A 20,017-nucleotide genomic window follows, 5' to 3' on the forward strand; every position below is an offset into this window, starting at 1 on the left:
CCAGCCCCAACTTTTCCCCTGCCTCTAGGCATGATGACCTCAGGTGTCCCACAATTATCACGTTCCTTCTCTTCTCCTCTCTGTGGCTTTGTTTATTCTCAGTGCTCAGCCCTCTGTCTGTTGTCTGTCAATTACACAAGCACTACAACACACACACTGAGGAATGGCTCCTGGGTCCCAGCAGGTCCCACACCCTCTGTTGCAGAGAGCACAGGCCCTGGGGTCAGGAGATCTGACCACTTGAGATGGTGGTATTGGTTAGGAATGCACTGAGCTGCAAGTAACAGACAACCCAATTGGCATAGCTTAAACAAATGGGTGCTTATTTTTCTTGCATAAGAAGTCTGGAGGAGAGCAGTCTCGGGGCTAGTACAGGTACTCAAAGATTCTTTCCTTCTGATGCTGGAGTGGGGTGGGATACTGAACAGATCTCCCCACCATGTGCCTACACTAGCTATGGAGAAAGGACATGGATCTGGAGCTTGGGAGATGTGGGCCCCATTCTGGTCTGCTGCTCATTATGTGCAACTTCAGACAAGTTACTTCACCTCTTTGAGGCTCAGTTCCTCTTCTGTCGTACAGCAGCAAAGGTAGGACTAGATTATCTTCTGCTTCTGATGTCTCATGATGACCTTTTTTTCTTGACATGAAAGTAAGAACTATCTATGCACATACACAGCATGGCATATCTAGCTACATCTTTTCAGTTTAAGGAGACTGAGAGAGAACCTATTTTAATATGAAGACAGGAAACAAGGAATATGAAAAAGGACAGAAGGCAGTCAAAGAACGACTTCCACATCTTGCCCTTCTGTTCCTTCCAGACCATAGATCCATAGATGTACATAATTCTGGGCCACAGAAGGTCCTACAGACAGAACAACGCTTTGCTTTTATTTCCCCTTCTTTTCTCCTTGTTCTTCTCCTCCTCCTTTTTTTGCTTGTGACACACATGCCTTGCCTCCCATTTCCAGCTCCTTATAGTACCATGATGTCATTTGACATAAGTGCAAGGAAAAGTTCAAAATGTTTCTTTAATTCTAGCCTTTCTGAAAACCAGAAGCATCTTGAATTAAAAAACCAGTCAGCCTCATTTCCTACCTTTTGGCACTCACTGACTCATTATTTAATGTGTTGCTTCAGTGAGAGAAGCATCTAGGCAGAAACTTCATCCCCTAGCTACTTATGGCCAATATGGAATGTTCTGAATCGTCCAAACGCTTTCTCTCAGCTCCTGCCCAAGGCTAAAACCCTTTTGTGGGTCCTCTGGGTGTTTTCCCAGGTAACCTAGTTGACATTCCTGTCATCAGGATGCAGAATCGCATGCCATGCTATGTCCAAACTTGGCCTGGCTACTGCCTACCCCTCCAGGCTGACCTCTTGCTCTCTTGACATTTACCCAAACCCACCGTGTTCTTCCTCATCTCTGTGCCCCTGTACAGGCTGTCCTTCTGCTTGGAATGCCTTCCCACCCATCCTTACCTGGCTAACTCTACTTATGCTTTTAGACTCAGCATAAACACCTCTCTTCCAGGAAGCCCTGACCCAATCCTCCATGTTGGGATAAATGCCCCCGCTGGGACTCTCACAGTCTTGTGCTCACCCACATTTCAGTTGAACTGTGTGAAGCACACATTTAACTAATAAGAATTCAACCACCTCTGCTTGGCTAGAGAGGGACAAAGAAAGTAACATTTTAAACAGGCCTGCCCTTGGCCCAGTGAACACTTGCCTGAGAGGGTGAGATAGAAACATCTCAGTCCTCACATGTTTTTATGTTGGGAGTATCTGCGCTCTCTGGGAATGATTCTGGTGTTTAAAGACATATATGTCTCACAGAGCAGGAACTGTCCCAGCTGTAACAAGACGGTTCATATGCTGGGGGATCAAAAGGGAAAAAAATAAAAATAGAAAAAGAAAAGCAAGACATACCCACTGCAAGGCCTTATTTGTTACGGAAGTTTTAGGATATGGTTCAAATCCCAGCTCTGTGGCTAACCAACTTGGGTACTTTGGTCAATTTGCTGTCACCTGTCTAGACTAGATAACAAGGTGTGTTTGCCCATCTTACCATGAGGCTTAAATGAGGTAACAAATGTAATGTACCCACAAAGTAGACTCTCAGTAACAGTTCACGTTACTCTAGCACGTACTGCTCTCCTTCCTCAGAATCCTGCACCAATGGACAGGCTCTGGGTAGGACCATCGGACATATGCAGAGGAGAGTGGACAAGGAAGCCTTCCAGGGAAGGTAGCATTTCCAGTGTCCCAGGCTGCAAGCGTCCACTTAACTTGGCCCTAGGCTAGGACCCAGGGATGCTTCCAATCCTCCAGCAGCTACATGCTGCTGGATAAGTAAGAAGAGCCTTGTTATAAATGAACTATGGGCATTTAGGAACTGGTCCCTGGGGGTTTCTAGAGCTTTGCCTCGCCCCTCCAAGCCTCCTTATAGCACTCTTCCTTCCGGATGGCATTTAGCTGGGTCCCAGTCCATCTCCCTCCTAACGGCGAGCTCCTCAAGGGCAGGACACGCTTGCTGCCTTCGGGATGCCGAGTCCAGCCCCCGGCTGCTCAGAGCCGGAGGCAGGAAGGGTGACTGAGTCCTCAACTCCCGGGTCACTGTCAATGATACAGGAACCCGGCCTCCCCGCAGCCCCGACCCTATAATTGCTGCCGTGGCTGGATTCGGTGCAGCGCGGTCTCGGGCATGCCACCTCAGGTTGTGCACACCTGAGCAGGCGCTCGATCAACACTGTATAATGCCAACCCAGCAGTGGGACTCAGGCCGCCGCCCAGGGCCGTTTGCCGGCTTTTTCGGAAGCGTCCGCGAGCCCGGAACGCTGGGATCCAGCCAACCCGGCCTTCGGGGGCGACTAGCCATCCCTTCCGGGCCCTGGGCTCCGCCCCCTTGGCCCCGGACTGGACCGAGTCGCCCCTAGCAACAACAGCTGGGCCGGCTTCCTCGGGCTGCGCTGATTGGCCGAACTCCGGGAGGCGGGGTGCCGTCACTTCCGGCATCCGGAGGCAGCAGAGGAAGCCGAGGGGCGGCCATCTTGGGTCTGTGAGGCTCTGAGGTGCCGGGAGAGGCGGCGGCGGCGCTTGTTACCGGGCGGAGGCTGAGGCTGAAAGCGAGCCAGAGGGAGAAGAGTAGCCGGGCGCAGGCGCCGCCTCCGCAGCCCCCTCCATGGTCGGCGCCCGCAGCCCGCGGCGGCCTGTCTTGCGCTCCACCTCCTCCACATCCTCCTCCTCTTCAGGGGCCTCCAGCGGCGCTCTGTGGAGGCCCCGGCGTTGAAATCCGCGGCGCGACGGGCGGGAGCAGAGGAGAAGGCCAGGCGGTCCGGGCCCGCGGGGCGCCCTGAGGCTCGGGGACGCCGGCGGGCCGACCCGCAGCCTGCCGCCGCCGCCCGGGCCCCGCCACCGCCGCCCGCGGGGCTCCTCGGCGCGGCCGCCGGGGCCGGGGGAGCATGAGCCCCGGGACCCGCCGGGGGACGGCCCGGGCCCGGCCCGGAATCTAGACGGCCGTGGGGGAGGGGAGCCGCCCTCCCGAGGCGGCGCTCCAGGACCGCCGGCGCTCGACGCCGCCGTGCCGGCCCCAGGGCCGCCGTTGTTTCACTCTCGCGTTGTGCACAAGTGAGGGAAGTAAGATGTCCACTAGGACTCCGCTGCCCACGGTGAATGAACGAGACACTGAGAACGTAAGTAGCCTGGGCGTTCGCGTGGACTCCCCGGGCGGAGCACGACAGCAGCCTTTGCAGTCGGGTCCCCCAGCCCCGAGCACTCTGAAGGTAGTGGGCAGGCCGGAGGCGCCTGGGGGGACCGTTTCTTGGAGGGGGCAGCCGTCCGGCCGCCGGTGCGGGCCGGGGACGTGCATGCGGGGTTGCGCCGGGTCTGGTTTGTGAACAGAGCCTGCGGGTCGCGGCGTTGCTATCAGTGTTTGGGGCTCTGGGGTGCCGCGCAGTGGGGTTGTGTGCCCGAGCTGTGCAGTGTTTAGTGCTTATTGCACCAAACTCTCCTTCTGAGTTGGGCAGGCAGCTCTTGAGAGGTTGTGAGATTAAAAACATGTTCGTGGTGCTGATTAAAAGTGATTGGGTCAAGTGGACTGTCCTTTATGCCTCGTTCTTTAAAATGACAGTCACTAAAACTAAGTGCCCACTGAGGAGTCTTTGCGGCCCCTTAGACGGAACTCCGAAGCTATTCAGAAGAGAAGTTCTCTGAGAGAGCGCAAACTTCATTGAAGAGTAGCTTCGTTCTGTACGAATCTATTTTGAAGGAGTCAGTTAAGCATTTTTGAAAGGAAGACGTGTAGTAAGGCTGCCCTGCCACTCGCTGCCTAGTTGAGGGACACACGCTCTGGCTTAGCTTTCCTCCTTCCTGAAAAGAGGTTGGCTTAGATGAGCTCTTAGGTCCCTTCCAGCGCTCACATCCTATGATTCTTTAAAAGGAACCTTTGATTTTGTTCATGTAAACCTTTCAAAAAGGCCAGGAACAGCATTTTTAGGGAATGAAAACATGTAGTAGAAATTCCATTGGAGAAATATTGACTGTCCAAGTGCTTTCTTAACTCTTCTCTAGCACTAGGTTCAGAACTGTTCCAATCTAGCTGTGAGTTATCTTCTGTAAAACATGTAGAAAGTAACTTGTAAAGAAACTTCACTGCCTTTTCATTATAAATGTTATGAGGTAATTCCTGGCAAGAAAATGCCATCACTTAGGAAAAACTTCCTTGCTCTGCCTGTTTTCATGCTTTCAGTGACGGCCTGAGACATTGTGGGCTAGTGGTATCAAATACCTTCATTTTAATCTTCAAAATGCCACTTGTTTGCTGGATAGTTATTAGGTGATTTAATGTGTTTATGTAAGCCTTGGTCTAAAGCATCCTTATAGTAAATTGATGTATAGTACTTAATGCTCTTTAACGTGGTCAGTAAGTAGTACAGTGCTGTATGTGCCTTTACCTCAGATGGGCTAGAAAATTACGTAAAGAGTGAGTAATAGAAAATTGTAGACTAGGTGAGTCAGCCAACTCATTTTCTTATAGACTTTTTGAAGAACCTATTTCTGACCTGTCGTTTTCCTGTTCTTTGACTGTCCTGTAGAGTAGAGCAAGCAAAAAAGTGAATTGCTTAGCTTTGATCATTGACTTTCATTCAGAGAAGCAAAATCTTGAACCAGAGCAGGAGCTCCATACTCCCTAAATAAACTGAAGCTAAAAACAGTCATAGCGGATTTGTAATAATAAAGGATTTACACCAATGGGTCTTTACCTTGTTCTCTGGAGAATTTGTTGAATTAACATTGTAATCTTTTTGTGTGTCATTAGAAATTACTAACTTTATTCTTTAAAAACAACGTAGGGTATGGAGTGTGCCTTTATTCTCATGGAATGTATTTAAAATGGAATTTTTGACTGTTAAAATCAGAGGTTTGTGGCACTTCATTGCATTAATTCACCATGCCCTATTCCATTTTTAACCCTGGTATTGGCATGTTCTGGGAGTAGTTGCATGTCTTTCACAGTGTGATGCCCTTGTGTCAGTGTTACACATTTGGCATATACCGTATTATTTACCTATCATTACTGAACTAGGTATTAGACTTCCTGCCAGTTGTGTGGTGAGGGTACAAGAATGAATGGGAGCTCTCAGTCTGTTCAGCAACTCTTTTGTTAAGGTCAAGTTTATTGAGATAGAACATAGACTCTTGAAGTGTACAGTTTGATGAGTTTTGACATCATCACAGTCAAGATATAGAACATTTTCATTGCTCGAAAAGGTCCCTTGTGGCCCCTTTACCAGTCAATCCTCTCTCCCTTCCCCTAGCAACCACTGATCTGTTATCTGTCCCTATAGTTTTACCTTTTCTAGAATGTTATATAATTGGAAACGAATCATATATAATCTTGTGTCTGGCATCTTTCACTTAGCATCATACTTTTGAGATTTATTGATGATTGTGTGTGTATCAGTAGTTCATTCCTTTTTATTGCTAAGTAGTCAGTAGTTCATTGTTTGGTTGTACCATGGTTTTTTTAATCCATTCACCAGTTGATGGACCTTTTGGCTATTATGACTATAACAGCTTTGTCTTTCTATGTTGTAAAAAGACTTTCCATTTTGCTTACCCTAGGAATCTTACTTAAATTTTAAATAATGATATATAATTGTGATAAGCATGTTGCTTGTAGATCAAGAATAATAAAAGGCAGATAATTTGCAACAGGAATATTAGCTTCATCCTAGTACACTGCTCTGTTTTCTTTTTTTTTAATGAATATTTGATAGTGGGTGTTTTTATTTTTTTTTTTAATTTTATTTATTTATTTTTCCCCCAAAGCCCCAGTAGATAGTTGTATGTCATAGTTGCACGTCCTTCTAGTTGCTGTATGTGGGACGCGGCCTCAGCGTGGCCGGAGAAGCGGTGCGTGGGTGCGCGCCGGGATCCGAACCTGGGCTGCCAGCAGCAGAGCACGCGCACTTAACTGCTAAGCCACGGGGCCGGCCCTACACTGCTCTGTTTTCATTTGTTTGATATCCAAATGTGAATATCCACCTTTAGCTGATGGGTCTGATATACTGTTCTCAAATCATTTTATGACTCAAAAGGACTAGTCAAACAATCTGACCTAATAAGGTTGCTGAGGCTCAGAGAGGTGACAGTAGCTGCTTTTGACCACTATTGCAGAGCTTCTCCTAGGCCCCAGATCTCCAACTCAGTTCCCTCCGCTTTTTTGTACCAGGCTGTTTCTCAAAAGCTTATGTACTGATTATTCGACTAGGGAGGTATGGTTGTGCCAATACACAGAGTATAATTAACACAATATTTTTTCAAGTTTTATTTTATAGAAAATTTCAAACAAGTAGAGAGAATTTAATAAGTATTTATTGATGGTTCTCCACCGCTGACAGTTTTGCCCCCGAGTGGACATTTGACAATGTCCAGAGACATTTTATCACAACTGAAGAGAGTTGCTACTGGCCAGGAATGCTGCTAAACATTTTACAGTACACAGGACAGCACCCCCTCCTCCCCTCAACAAAGAACTATCTGCTCCAGAATGTCAGTAGTGCCAGGGTTGAGAAACGCTGGTATATAGATAGCCCCCACGTACTCCACAGCTCAGTGGCCAGTCTTATTTCATTTGTTCTCTCCCCATCATATCATTTCATCTCTAAAGCTTTTGGAAGAGATAAAGTCTCTTTTTAAAAATGTAATCATAATCCCTTTGTTATAAATTCTTAAATATCCAGTCACTGTTCGAATTTCCTTAGTTGTCTAATTTTTTAACACTCTGCTCAAGGGTCCATATGTTATAGTTGGCTAGTATGTGAAATATGATGCTTTATAAAGGCAACAAAAAAGTATGCATTTTAGTTTATGTTCCATGGTTGACTTGTATAGAGCCATGGACAAATCCTGTTTATATACTGATAAAGTTAGAAATGTATTTTTCACTTAAATTTCAAAGCATATGACACTTTGTAAGCCTGGGTTATTGGTCAAAGTACCAGAGGCACCAGGGCTTTGCCATTTATTTAACAGCTTCTAGTGTGTGTGCACCATGTACTTACTTATTAGTTAATACAAACAGTCATCAGAATTTCTTGCTTTTTTTTTTTGTGAGGAAGATCAGCCCTGAGCTAACATCCATGCTAATCCTCCTCTTTTTGCTGAGGAAGACCGGCTCTGAGCTAACATCTATTGCCAGTCCTCCTCCTTTTTTTCCCCAAAGCCCCAGTAGATAGTTGTATGTCATAGCTGCACATCCTTCTAGTTGCTGTATGTGGGACGCGGCCTCAGCGTGACCGGAGAAGCAGTGCGTCGGTGCGCGCCCGGGATCCGAACCCGGGCCGCCGGTAGCAGAGCGCGTGCACTTAACTGCTAAGCCACAGGGCCGGCCCCCATCAGAATTTCTTATCTCTGTGAAATAGATAAACTGATGGTGTATTGTCTAGCCAGCTATTGATTACATGAGACTATTATTAACTTGTTCAAGTTGGAGCGCTTACTCTGTGTATGACACTCTGCTTGGGTGCCATACAGGGTATACCTAGGAAGCGTATCGCTCCTGTTTTTTAGGAGTTCCCAGTGCCTGCAGAACAAAGCACCCTGAGCTCTATGAAACCAGTTTGTAAACTCTCAAACTGAAGCAAACACCAGAATCACCAAGGGCTTGTTAAAGCGCTGATAGCTGGACCCCGCCACTAGACCTTGATTCTGCCATTGGGGCCCTAGAGTTTGCCTTTCTAACAAGTGCCCAGGTGATATTGATGCTGCATATCCAGGGACCACACTAAGAATTGCTGCTTTAGTATTCAGTGAAGGCTTACCAGCTAAACTATATATTCCTTTAGATTGTATTGTGACTGTAGAAGAGCGATTGCCAGTAGATTCAATAATTTTCAGGTTCCATGAGTTTATAAAATTGGTTCTTTGTAAGGAAGTGTGGTTATGGAGAATAAAAATAGTTACCATTTGTTGATCACTTATACTATATATCAGGCAACAGTACTAAGTACTTTATATAACATTTCATTTAAAATATGTAGTATAATTTCATTTCATCTGCTTTTTAACTTCCAAGCACAACTGTCTATTGAAGCAACCTCTTTGAGCCTTTAAGAAAAAGTTGATCTCTGAAGAATTAATATTTTTTATTGGGTCAGGGAAAAGATCTTATAGACTTCAATTTGAGGGTCGTTCTTGTTTTTTCCGTATGTAAATTAGGTGAAGGTGGAAATTTGCAGTTAGTAGAAAATTGGTCATTTTCATTGTTTATGTAGCACATGATTATTTACACTGTAATTACTTATAAGAGGCTTATACACAGTTTAATATAAATTAATAGTACCTGTTATCTTTAACTTCAAAGAGAATTGTTCTAGATTCTAAGATATAGACAGATTTTATCCCTGGAATTTGTCCCCAAGCTGGAAGTAAGAGTCAGGGAATGTGGCCCCTTCTGATCATCACTTGGAGGACTAAGGTGGAAATTCAGTTGTTTCACATCCTTTTTTTGTTTTGCTGAGGAAGAATTGCCCTGAGTTAATATCCATTGCCAATCTTCCTCTTTTTGCTTGAGGAAGATTCACCCTGAGCTAACATCTCTGCCAGTCTTGCTCTATTTTGTATGTGGGTCACCACCACCACATGGCCTCTGACAAGTGGTGTAGGTCCATGACTGGAAACTGAATCCTGGGCCACCAAAGTGGAGCACGCCAAACTTAACCACTAGGCCGTGGGGCCGGCCCCCTTTACATTCATTTTAGACTTTCAAATTAAACCTGAAGGAGAAAACAAATCTCTTCCCTGGGAATCTCCCAGCCTTAATGTTGTCTTACACAAGAATTTAAAGAATGTACTTGGAGTTGATCTGCAAGTAGCAATAAGGGGTTTGTGCTGACCCATCTGCACCTGCCCGTACAGTAATTGGGAGGGTGGAAGTTAGCACTGGAAGAAAAGAACTTTTTTGGGGGAGTCCAACTTTTTCTTCAAGCTAGAATTCTTTAGCACTGCGCTCTAGTTTAGCCACCTGAGCTGCTCAGCCATGGTTAGTCTTATAGTAATGTTATGTAGACTGGATGAGGCATTGTTTCTGTGGGTTACATGGGATCTTGGTGTTCAGAGTTGAAGCTTGAACCAAGGAGAAGGTGTTTTGTTTGTATTTCTTGCTAATAGTTAGGCACTTTCTTTTGGGTGGAGGTTAAATATTGTGGGGTTTGTGTTATGGACATTTTACATGAAAATCTGTATTGGTAGAATTTAATATGAAAGTTGACTAAGCTGAAACCAGAGATTTTTATTCCAGAATTTTATATAATCTCATTCTTTATGCAGTCAGTATCTTTATGACTTCATTGAGTACAGTAGCAGATTCTAGGATGAGAATCCTGGAGAGGAGTAGATCTAGAACCGTTTGCTAACTCAGCCTTCTGCCCTTAGACTTATTCTTTATCCAGAAGAATAATTTAAACTGGCACAAGGAGCTTTTGCTGTTGAAGGTGTTTGAAGTGTTTTTGATAGCATTTTGTTCACATACTGTCTCCTCTTGTCTTCCCATAGGCATGTATTAGCTTTACTAGTGGAATAGATAAAGGAGCTTATGTTTTCTCTTAAAAGAAGGTTGCCATCTAGACGTTAAAGATAGTCAAGGATAAAGAACCTTCCACATACCATGGTAATGTATTCCAATTTCTTTTTCCGTTTCTGTTAATTTAGTTCAGGTTTTTAACATTTATTTCCTGCTTATTGTATTGTTCTACTGCTTATTGTTCTACTTATTATTGCTGTGGAGCAACCTACTCCACAACTTAGTACTGTAAAACAACAACCGTTTTATTGTGCTCACAGATTGTGTGTGAGGAATTCAGACAGGAATGGCTTATCTCTGCTCTACTATGTCTGGGACTTCAATTTGGGAGATTTTGAAAGGCTAGGGGGATTTGAAAGCTGGCCTGGAAGATGCACATCCTAGACTGTGTCTTCACTCACATATCTGGCGCCTTGGCAGGTATGGTAAGAAGTCTGGGCTCAGCTGAGACTCAGCCAGAGTGGCTACACAGGCCTCTCCAGCATGGAGGCCTCAGTGTGATCAGACTTATTCCAAGGTGGCTCACTGTTTCAGCAAAGACAGAAGCTGACTGCCTTTTATGACCTAGCCTCAGAAGTCACGTAGTATCACTTCTGCCATTTTCTCTTGGTTAAAGCAGTCACAAGCATCCAGATTCAAGCAGAAGGGACATGGACCTTACCTTGTAATGGGAGATATGTCAAGGACTTTGGGTCATGTTTTCAAACCACTATAATAGTAACTCTTTGGGTTTATAATCTGACCTAGTATTTTATTGTGTGACCTTGGACAAGTTATTTAACTTCTTTGTGCCCCAGTTACTTGATCTATAAAATGAGATTGGTACCAGTAATGACCTCATAGGGCTGTTAAAAGGATAAGGCCTTCTATGCTCTGGCCTCCCTTATCTCTTTGTCCTCATCTCCTACCTCTCCTCACTGACTACACTCATAGACCTAGGTGTCTTCTTGCTGTTCTTTGAACACACCAGGGCCCTGGCATTGGCTTTTCTCTTTGTCTGAACACTCTTCTTCCAGGTAGTCACATGGCTCTCTCACCTCTTCTTTTCAAACATCACCTCAGTGAGGCTTACTGTGACCACCTGTGGCCCTCCCTATCTCCCTAACCCTGATCTAGTTTTTCTTTTTTCTGTTGCTTTTATTGCCTTCTAACATACTGTATAATTTACATATTTCTTATGTCTGTTGTGTTTTGTCAGTTTGCTTTGGTATAATGAAAGCTTCATGAGAACAGGAATATTTGTTTTGTTTACTGACCAGATACCTAGAACATGCTCGTCATTTATTACAGGTGACCAATAAATAAATATTGGTTGAATAAGTGATTAAATGAGACAATATGGGGGCCGGCCCCGTGGCATAGTGGCTAAGTGGGCACGCTCCGCTGCTGGTGGCCTGGGTTCGGGTCCCGGGCGCGCACCAATGCACCGCTTGTCAGGCCATGCTGTGACGGTGTCCCATAAAAGGTAGAGGAAGATAGGCACGGATGTTAGCCCAGGACAAGTCTTGCTCAGCAAAAAGAGGAGCATTGGCGTGGATGTTAGCTCAGGGCTGATCTTCCTCACAAAAGTAAGTAAATAAATAAATAAATAAAGGAGACAATATGGATAAAGCATTTAGAACGGTGCCTGACAGATAATAAGTAATAGATAAATGTTAGCCATCATTAATGTTAATGGTCTGTTTACTGGTCCTCTCATCTCTATCCCCATGTCCTCAGCCTCTCCCCTCTGTAGTTCATTCCAGTGAGGTTGCCTTCTTTCTCCTTTTTTAAAACCTCAGGCAGTTTTATTAAAGGGAGGCTTGATGGAGAAAGTCTGGGCTTGGAAGTGAGAGATAAAGATGGGAGCTTAAGACTGTGGTTGAGGGAGAGATTCTGAAGACACTTCTGAGATAGAGTGGACAAGGTGTGCAGCAACAAAAAGAAACAACAACAAAACATAAAAGGAGAAATTGGGATTTGGAGTTAACACACTTGGCGTTTGAAACTCGTCTTCAAATATAAGTAACTTAACCGTGGGCAAGTTAATTCACTTGTCTGTGCCTCATCTTTTTAAAATTAAATTAAATTTTTTTTAAATTAAAAAACTTTTTAATTGAGATATGATTGACATAACATATTAGTTTCAGATGTACAACATAATGATATGATATTTGTATGTATTGTAAATGATCACCACTATAAGTCTAGTTAATAGTTAACATCCGTCAATACATATAGTTACAAATTTTTTTTCTTGTGATGAGAATTTTAAGAGCCCCTCTCCTAGCAACTTTCAAATATACAATACGGTATTAATAACTATAGTCACCATGCTGTTCATTATATCTTTTTTATTTATCAAAAGGGAATAACACTATCTACTCAGCATTGTTGTGATTAAAGAAACTAATACCTATAAAGTACTTGGCTCAGTTTATTCCACATGATGGGGGTTCTGTAAATGTTAATTCCCTCTTAAGATAGCTTTTGCAGAGCCAGCCCTGATGGCCTAGTGGTTAAAGTTCAGAGACTGTGTGCTCCACTTTGGTGGCCCAGGTTTGGTTCCTGGGCACGGAACCGCACCACCCATCTGTCAGTAGCCATGCTGTGGCAGCAGCTCACGTAGAAGAACTAGAAGGACTTACAACTAGAATATACAACTATGTACTGGAGCTTTGGGGAGGGAAAAAAAAGAGAGAGGAAGATTGCAACAGATGTTAGCTCGGGGAGAATCTTTCCCAACAACAACAAAAAGATAGATGTTTGCAATGTTATTCTAAAAAACTGGATAATCTAAAGTCTTTGGTTTAGTATTCAAAGTTCTTGACCCACCTTCCTAGCTTTGTTATTTCTAACTGCTCACCTATATGAGCTTAAAACTCTAGCCAGATAGTTCTCCTTGGCTATTTGTTCATCCAGCAGTTTCACACCTGCTGGTTGCCAGGTCCTGTGTACTGAGGATACAGAGATGAAACGGTTCTTGTCCACAAGGAGTTCATAGTCAAGTACAGTCATATGTCGCTTAACGATAGGGATACATTCTGAGAAATGTGTCATTAGGCAATTTTTTCCTTGTGCGAACATCATAGAGTGCACTTACATGAACCTAGATGGTATAGCCTACTATACACCTAGGTTGTATGGTACTAATCTTATGGAACCACTGTCATATATGTGGTTCGTCATTGAACAAAACGTTGTTATGTGGCCCATGACTGTACTTTAGTGTAGAAATTACTAAGTTAAGAGTTGGGGGCCGGCCCCATGGCTTAGCCGTTAAGTGTGTGCGCTCCACTGCTGGCGGCCCAGGTTCGGATCCCGGGTTCCACCGACGCACCGCTTCTCCGGCCATGCTGAGACTGCGTCCCACATACAGCAACTAGAAGAATGTGCAACTACGACATACAACTATCTACTGGGGCTTTGGGGGAAAAAAATAAATAAATAAAAAATTATTAAAAAAAAAAAGTTGGGGTTGAAGGGGGAGCAAGGCAGAAGGGACAAGCCTAGTCAAGAGCATAAAGATAAGAAATTGCCAGCAATCATGATGTCAAGAAACTAAAGCCATTTTTTTTTCAGTGTTGACACATGAACTGAGAGGGTTATAAGAGATGAAGCTGGCTAGACTTGCAGGTTAAGGGGGGGTCTTTCCCCTGTCCCTCAAGCTTTCTTAGCTTTCCTTGTGCTAGTGCCTGGCTTGGAATGGCTTTCATCTCCCATTAGAGCTCTACTACTTATCCTTCAAAAACTCCATCCCTGCACCTCTAGGACACTTTATTTTCTTCATCTCACCCAAATGTGATCATATCCTCTGAGTGCTTAGAGCTGCCTTATCCAGCAGAGTAGCTACTAGCCATGTGTGGCTACTGAGCACTTGAAATGTAGCTAGACTGAATTAAGATGTTCTGTAAGTATGAAATATATGCCAGATATCAAAGACAGTATGAAAAAAAGAATGTAAAGTCTTAATCTTTTTATATTATGTATTGAAATATTTGGGAATATATTGGGTTAAATAAAATATTATTAAAATTAATTTAACCTGTTTCTTTTTATGTTTTTTAAATGTTGCTACTAGAAAATTGAAAATTACATATGTAGCTTACATTATATCTCTTGGACAGCACTTAGAGTATTTACTCTCTGATGTTCTCATGGGACAGAGATTGCCCCTTGTTTCAGTTATTGTTCCCCATGGTAGCTTCCCAGCGAGACCATGAAGGCCTTAAAGGTTTGGCACCATACTTTTCTTTTTCTTTTATCCCCTTGTAGTGCCTGGCACTTAATAGGTGCTTGGCATATAGTTAACTGGTCAAAAGCTACTGAGTCAAAGTTTTCTTTAGCGATATTTATTTGTGCTTTGCAGTTCTGCGGATTAGACAAGTAGATTATTTTTCAGTGTATTTCAGTCTTATGATGGTTCACCTGCTATACCAATAATAAGGATTTTATTAAAAGTGAAACCAATTTGATTGAATTTATGGACGTGAACTGTAATAGTTACCTTTTCCTATTGTTCATATTCTTAGAAACGTTTTTATAAACTCAGCTGCAAAAAGTCACGTTATCTTTGGTCAGTGTGAGGCCATTCTATTCTCTTGTTTTATTTATTCCTGTTAATCCCCATATGTCATTTCCCTTATTCCCCCCAAGAGGTTACCATTTTAACGTGTTTAGTATGTTGTTGTGTATATATATATATATTCTTACAAAGTATATGTTTGGTACTTAATGTAAATATTGCATATGCCTCATCTGTGCATCTAATCTGTATAGCACTCTGTGGTATGCATCTACCACATTTTACCTATCTGCTTACAGGGAGTAGACATTTAGGTTGCCTCCAACTCTCTGCCACCACAAAAAAATATTACAGTGAATATCTTCATGCGTGTTCTCTTATGGAAATTGTGTAAGAATTTCTTGGGGATGTGTAGCTACGAGTGGGCTTGCTGGGTCACAGGAAATACCAGATAGTGCCAGGTTGCTCTTCTGGATAGCTGCATTAGCCCCACACTCCTACCCGTAGCGCACAGGGGTTTTTGTATCCCTGGTTCCTGCCAACATTTAGCATTATCCAACTTTCTAATTTTTTGCCAGCCTAATAGGTGTAATGTGATACCTCATTGTTAACTTGTATTTCTCTATAATTTTTAGTATCTCTATATAGTCCATGGCCTTTGAGGCATTCTGTAAATTGCTGGGGTTTTTTTTTTGTGAGGAAGATCAGCCTTGAGCTAACATCCATGCCAGTCCTCCTCTTTTTGCTAAGGAAGACCGGCCCTGGGCTAACATCTGTGCCCATCTTCCTCCACTTTATATGGGACGCCGCCACAGCATGGCCTGACAAGTGGTGTGTCGGTGCACGCCTGGGATCGGAACCCGGACTGCCAGCAGCGGAGCGCGCACGCTTAGCCGCTACGCCACAGGGCCGGCCCCGGTAAATTGCTGTTTTTCCTCTGTCCATTTTTCTATTGGGTTGTTGTGTTTTTCTTGTTGATTCTTAGGTGTTCCTTGATTTTCGAGATATTAATCTAATATAGGTTTTAGACATTGCACATATCTTCTGTCATCTTTCTGTAATGCCTTTCATTGAACAGAAATCCTTAATTTTGGTATAACCAACATAAACTTTTGCCTTATGTTTGTGCTTTTGAAGTTGTACTTAAATAGCTGGGTTACAAGGATATTCTCTTACATGTCATATGTTAACCTTTTATCATTTTGCCTTTCACATGTAGATTTTTAATCCCTCTAGACATAGCCTGCCTTTTTTTTTTTTATAATTTTATTTATTTATTTATTTCCCCCAAAGCCCCAGTAGATAGTTGTATGTCATAGTTGCACATCCTTCTAGTTGCTGTATGTGGGACTCGGCCTCAGCGTGGCCAGAGAAGCGGTGCGTCGGTGCGCACCCGGGATCTGAACCCCGGGCCGCCAGCAGCGGAGCGCTCGCACTTAACTGCTAAGCCGTGGGGCCGGCCCATAGACATAGCCTGTCTTTGCATATGGTTTTAGGTAGGGATCCAGTTTTATTTTTCTCCATAGGCTGATATAGTGAACTGGTTTTCCCACTGCATCGTACTCAACAGTCCTTCCTTTCCCCACTGGTTTATAGGGCTGCTTTCATTGTATTTTATGTTCCTGTATATTCATGTCTTTTAGCTTTGTATTCTGTTTCATTGGTCTGTTTTTCTGTTCAGCCAATACCCCACAGGTTTTCTCTTCTTTTTAATTACTAGGGCTGTGTGGTATATCTTAATCTATGAATCTATGTATCGAACTTTTTATTTTGAAATAATTTTAGACTTAAATAAAAATTGCAAAAGTTTTTCTCCAGGGTTCTTTTTCTGTTCTAAGATCCAATCAAAGATCTCACCATTTACGTTTGTCTGATGTTTTCTCACAGTTAGATTAAGCTTATATGTTTTTGGCAGGAATGCCACAGAAAAGATGTTGTGTCCCTCTCAGTGCGTGCTATTAGAAGAGTACATGATAGAGATATGTCTTATTATTGGTTGTGTTAACCTTGATCACTTTTTGTTTCTGAGCTTTTTTGTTTTTTAAACTCTTCTTTTTCAAGGCTGACCTGACAACTATTCGTCTATGTAAACTTCAGAGTAAGTTTAAAATTACTCAAAAACTACTGGCTGGAAATTTTAATTGAGATTAGATTGAACTTGTAGATTAATTTGGGTAGAATTTATAATATCATCTATCCAAGAGCATGGAATTTCCATTGATTCAGAGTATCTTATATTAAAAATTTAGAGCTTTCTCCAGAGAGCTCTTATATTTTTTAATTAATTTCTACCTACTTGATAGTTTTTGTTGCTATTATGAATGGTTATTTTTAATTAAATTTTGTGGTAGGTCACTACTGGTGTAGAGAAATGTTATAGGTTGGTCTTGTATCTTGCCAGACTCGCTGATGAGTTCCAGTGGTATTTCTGATTCTTTTGGTTTGTACGTGCATCATATCATCTACAAATAATGACCTTTTTATCTCTCTCTCTCTTTTTTTTTTTTTTGTGAGGGAGATTAGCCCTGAGCTAACATCCATGCCAATCGTCCTCTCTTTGCTGAGGCAGACTGGCCCTGAGCTAACATCCGTGCCGATCTTCCTCCACTTTATGTGGGACTCCACCACAGCATGGCCTGACAAACGTGCGTTGTTGCGTGCTCCTGGGATCCAAACCCGGGCCACCAGCAGCGGAGCATGCACACTTAACCACTACACCATGGGGCCGGCCCCCTTTTTATCTCTTTCTTTCCAATTCTCATATCTTTTAACTTTTTCTTAAAGTATTGTCCATGACGTCTAGTATTATATTAAATAATGGTAGTGATAATAGGCAGCCTTATACAAAATACTGGGGGACAGCCCTTTATTGTTGCAATTTAGCTTTGTAGATTTTTTTACGTTTGAAAAACCTGCCCATGTGTTAAGGAGGTGGCTTGTTATTTTAAGGATTAGAAAGGGTGTGTGGGCATGTCTTGTGTTTTACAGAAGGGACCTAGCTCTATTCAGGAAGGTTTGAAACATAGTGTAAAGTTATAAACTTTTAAGCCTGATTTCTTAAGTAGCTTCTAAAATTTCAGGTTGTTGCTTTACCAGATAGATACAAGGGCAAACCTGGTACCCTATTTATTATGTTAAAAAAAATTTTTTATTTCTTTTTTGGTATATGTGTGTCTAAAGTATATTCTCATTTGTGTCTTCTGGTTATATGATTTATATTCTGTGGCTCTTATATATGGACAGATTTTTTAAGAAGAACTACTATGTAATACATAAAATGGAGTGCATTCCCCATTCATTTTTCTTATTGTTTCTTACATTAGTATTGATATGGCCTCTGTAACAGTTAATAGTGCTTTGGCTGAAAGTAATAAAACCTAACATGATGGCTTGACTAAATAGGGGTTTGTTTTTCTCACGAAAGAAATCTAGGCAGCGTCTAGCTTTGGTTCAGCAGTTCAATAATATTGGAGCTCGTGGTTTTTAAAAATATTTTTGTCTTTTCTCTCATGTTTGAGACCTATGGCTTGTAGGATATCTCATATAGCTCTAGCTATTATGGTTGCATTCAAGGCAGGAGAAAGGAGAAAGGGGCTGTACTAGTGTATCTGTCCCCCTTTATGAGAAATAGAAGGTTTTCCCAGAACCCCCCAGTAGATTTTCACTAATGAGAACTGTCCAGAACTAATCCATATGCTACCTCTTGCTGCAGGGAAGTTTGGGAAAACAGGAGTTTAGCTGGCCATGTCACTTCCCCAAACATACATCCAGCTTCTCTTGGAAATAAAGAAGGGAGGAATGGATATTAAGTTGATAACTACAGTGTTTACTCCATTCCCTAATAATATTACCTAGCAACTTAAATGTTTTGCATTAAAGAGAAGTTTTAGTTTGATAATGAATGCTTTATGAATTTGTTAATAATCTTTCTTTGGCTTGATTCTGCATTATTTTCAGTAGCAGTGTACATATTCTAGTTTTCATGGTGGTATCAGCTGAATTCCATGGGAGGGAGAAGGATCAGGACTCCTTTAATATTGAAGAATTAAATTCAACAACTTGGAGTACCTGCTAAGTGCTTACAGCTGCCACAAAATGTCATAAAATGGCTACCGAAGAATTATGTAACTTTTTTTAAATTGTCCTCATGTTGTTTATTGACTCCTTAGGGAAAACAAAATTCCATGCATGAAATAATTGGCTAACAATACAAGAATTAAAAATTATTTGTTAAAATGTTTAGTATTGACATTGAGTGCTATGATATAGGAATAGGAAACTTTTTCTTTTTTAGGGCCAATGATGAATGCATGGGAAAAATTAAATGAAGGCCAAGTAGAAGCTGAAGTCAATTTAATTTCCTTTTGTTTTGAGAGAATTTTTTTAAGTTAAACATATCAGATTTTTATTTTATTTTATTTATTTATTTATTTATTTATTTATCTTTGAGGAAGATCAACCCTGAGCTAACATCCATGCCAATCCTCCTCTTTTTGCTGAGGAAGACCGGCCCTGAGCTAACATCTATCGCCAATCCGCCTCCTTTTTTTTCCCCCCCTTTTTCTCCCCAAAGCCCCGGTAGATAGTTGTATGTCATAGCTGCACATCCTGCTAGTTGCTGTATGTGGGACGCCGCCTTAGCATGGCCAGACAAGCAGTGCATCGGTGCGTGCCCGGGATCCGAACCCGAGCCGCCAGTAGTGGAGCACATGCACTTAACCACTAAGCCACGAGGCCAGCCCCACACATCAGATTTTTAAATTTAGGCACTTTATGTAAGGAAACATCAAACTAAGTATGCTAAGTTTAACCCTATTGGAATTTAACAAACATCAGATATTTCAATCTGCTGTATGAGTTTATAATATAATGGGGAAAATACAAGTTTCTTTCTGCTTTGTATTATGATTGTTTGCATAAGTTTGTAGTCGGTTAGGTTGTGTTATGCTGTGGTGGTACAAATGACCAGAATCTTAGTGGTTTAACCCAGTAAAAAATCCTTGTTCACACAAATTTTGCCTGAGGGCTCACTGGCTCTATGAAGACTGATCTACATGTCCAGGCCAATTTGGTCCTGTGGCCCTCCATCTTTGGACAATCCTCAGGGTTCAGGAAGAGCAGAAGACAGGGCTGGAGTCAAGCACTGGCGATTAAATGCTTTAGCCTGGGAATGACATGTCACTTTCACTTGCAACTCATTGGCCAAACTTAGGCACATGGCTATGCCTAACCTCAAGTGAAGCAAGTGAGTTTCTCTGCAGTCAGATTAATGCTCCACTAACTCAGAAGCAAAAGAGCATGTATGAGGGATAGTAATATTGTCTACAACAAAGTGGCATAATAGAGATAGATACATGCAAAGTATCTCTGGAGCCCAAAGGAAAAGAAATTCTGATGGGAAACAGGGAGAGTCATGGAAGAGTTCA

General features: G+C 42.5%; 1 protein-coding gene across 11 annotated transcripts in view; it reads left to right on the forward strand.

Moving 5' to 3' along the window:
• Window positions 1-3,046: 3,046 nt before the first annotated feature.
• Window positions 3,047-20,017, forward strand: part of MARK3 (microtubule affinity regulating kinase 3) — a 110,653-nt gene continuing 93,682 nt past the window's right edge. For 5 of the 11 annotated variants that reach the window (XM_058567772.1, XM_058567777.1, XM_058567769.1 and 2 more), the window contains exon 1: window positions 3,048-3,695. In XM_058567772.1, the coding sequence (XP_058423755.1) occupies window positions 3,645-3,695 (51 nt within the window). In that variant the 5' untranslated portion in view covers window positions 3,048-3,644. Of the gene's footprint in view, window positions 3,696-10,059; window positions 10,175-20,017 lie in introns of all 11 variants that reach the window. The other 6 variants (XM_058567768.1, XM_058567770.1, XM_058567775.1 and 3 more) reach the window with 3 other exon arrangements.

This window comes from Diceros bicornis, chromosome 24 (assembly GCF_020826845.1).
Source record: "Diceros bicornis minor isolate mBicDic1 chromosome 24, mDicBic1.mat.cur, whole genome shotgun sequence".
Classification (NCBI taxonomy): domain Eukaryota; kingdom Metazoa; phylum Chordata; class Mammalia; order Perissodactyla; family Rhinocerotidae; genus Diceros; species Diceros bicornis.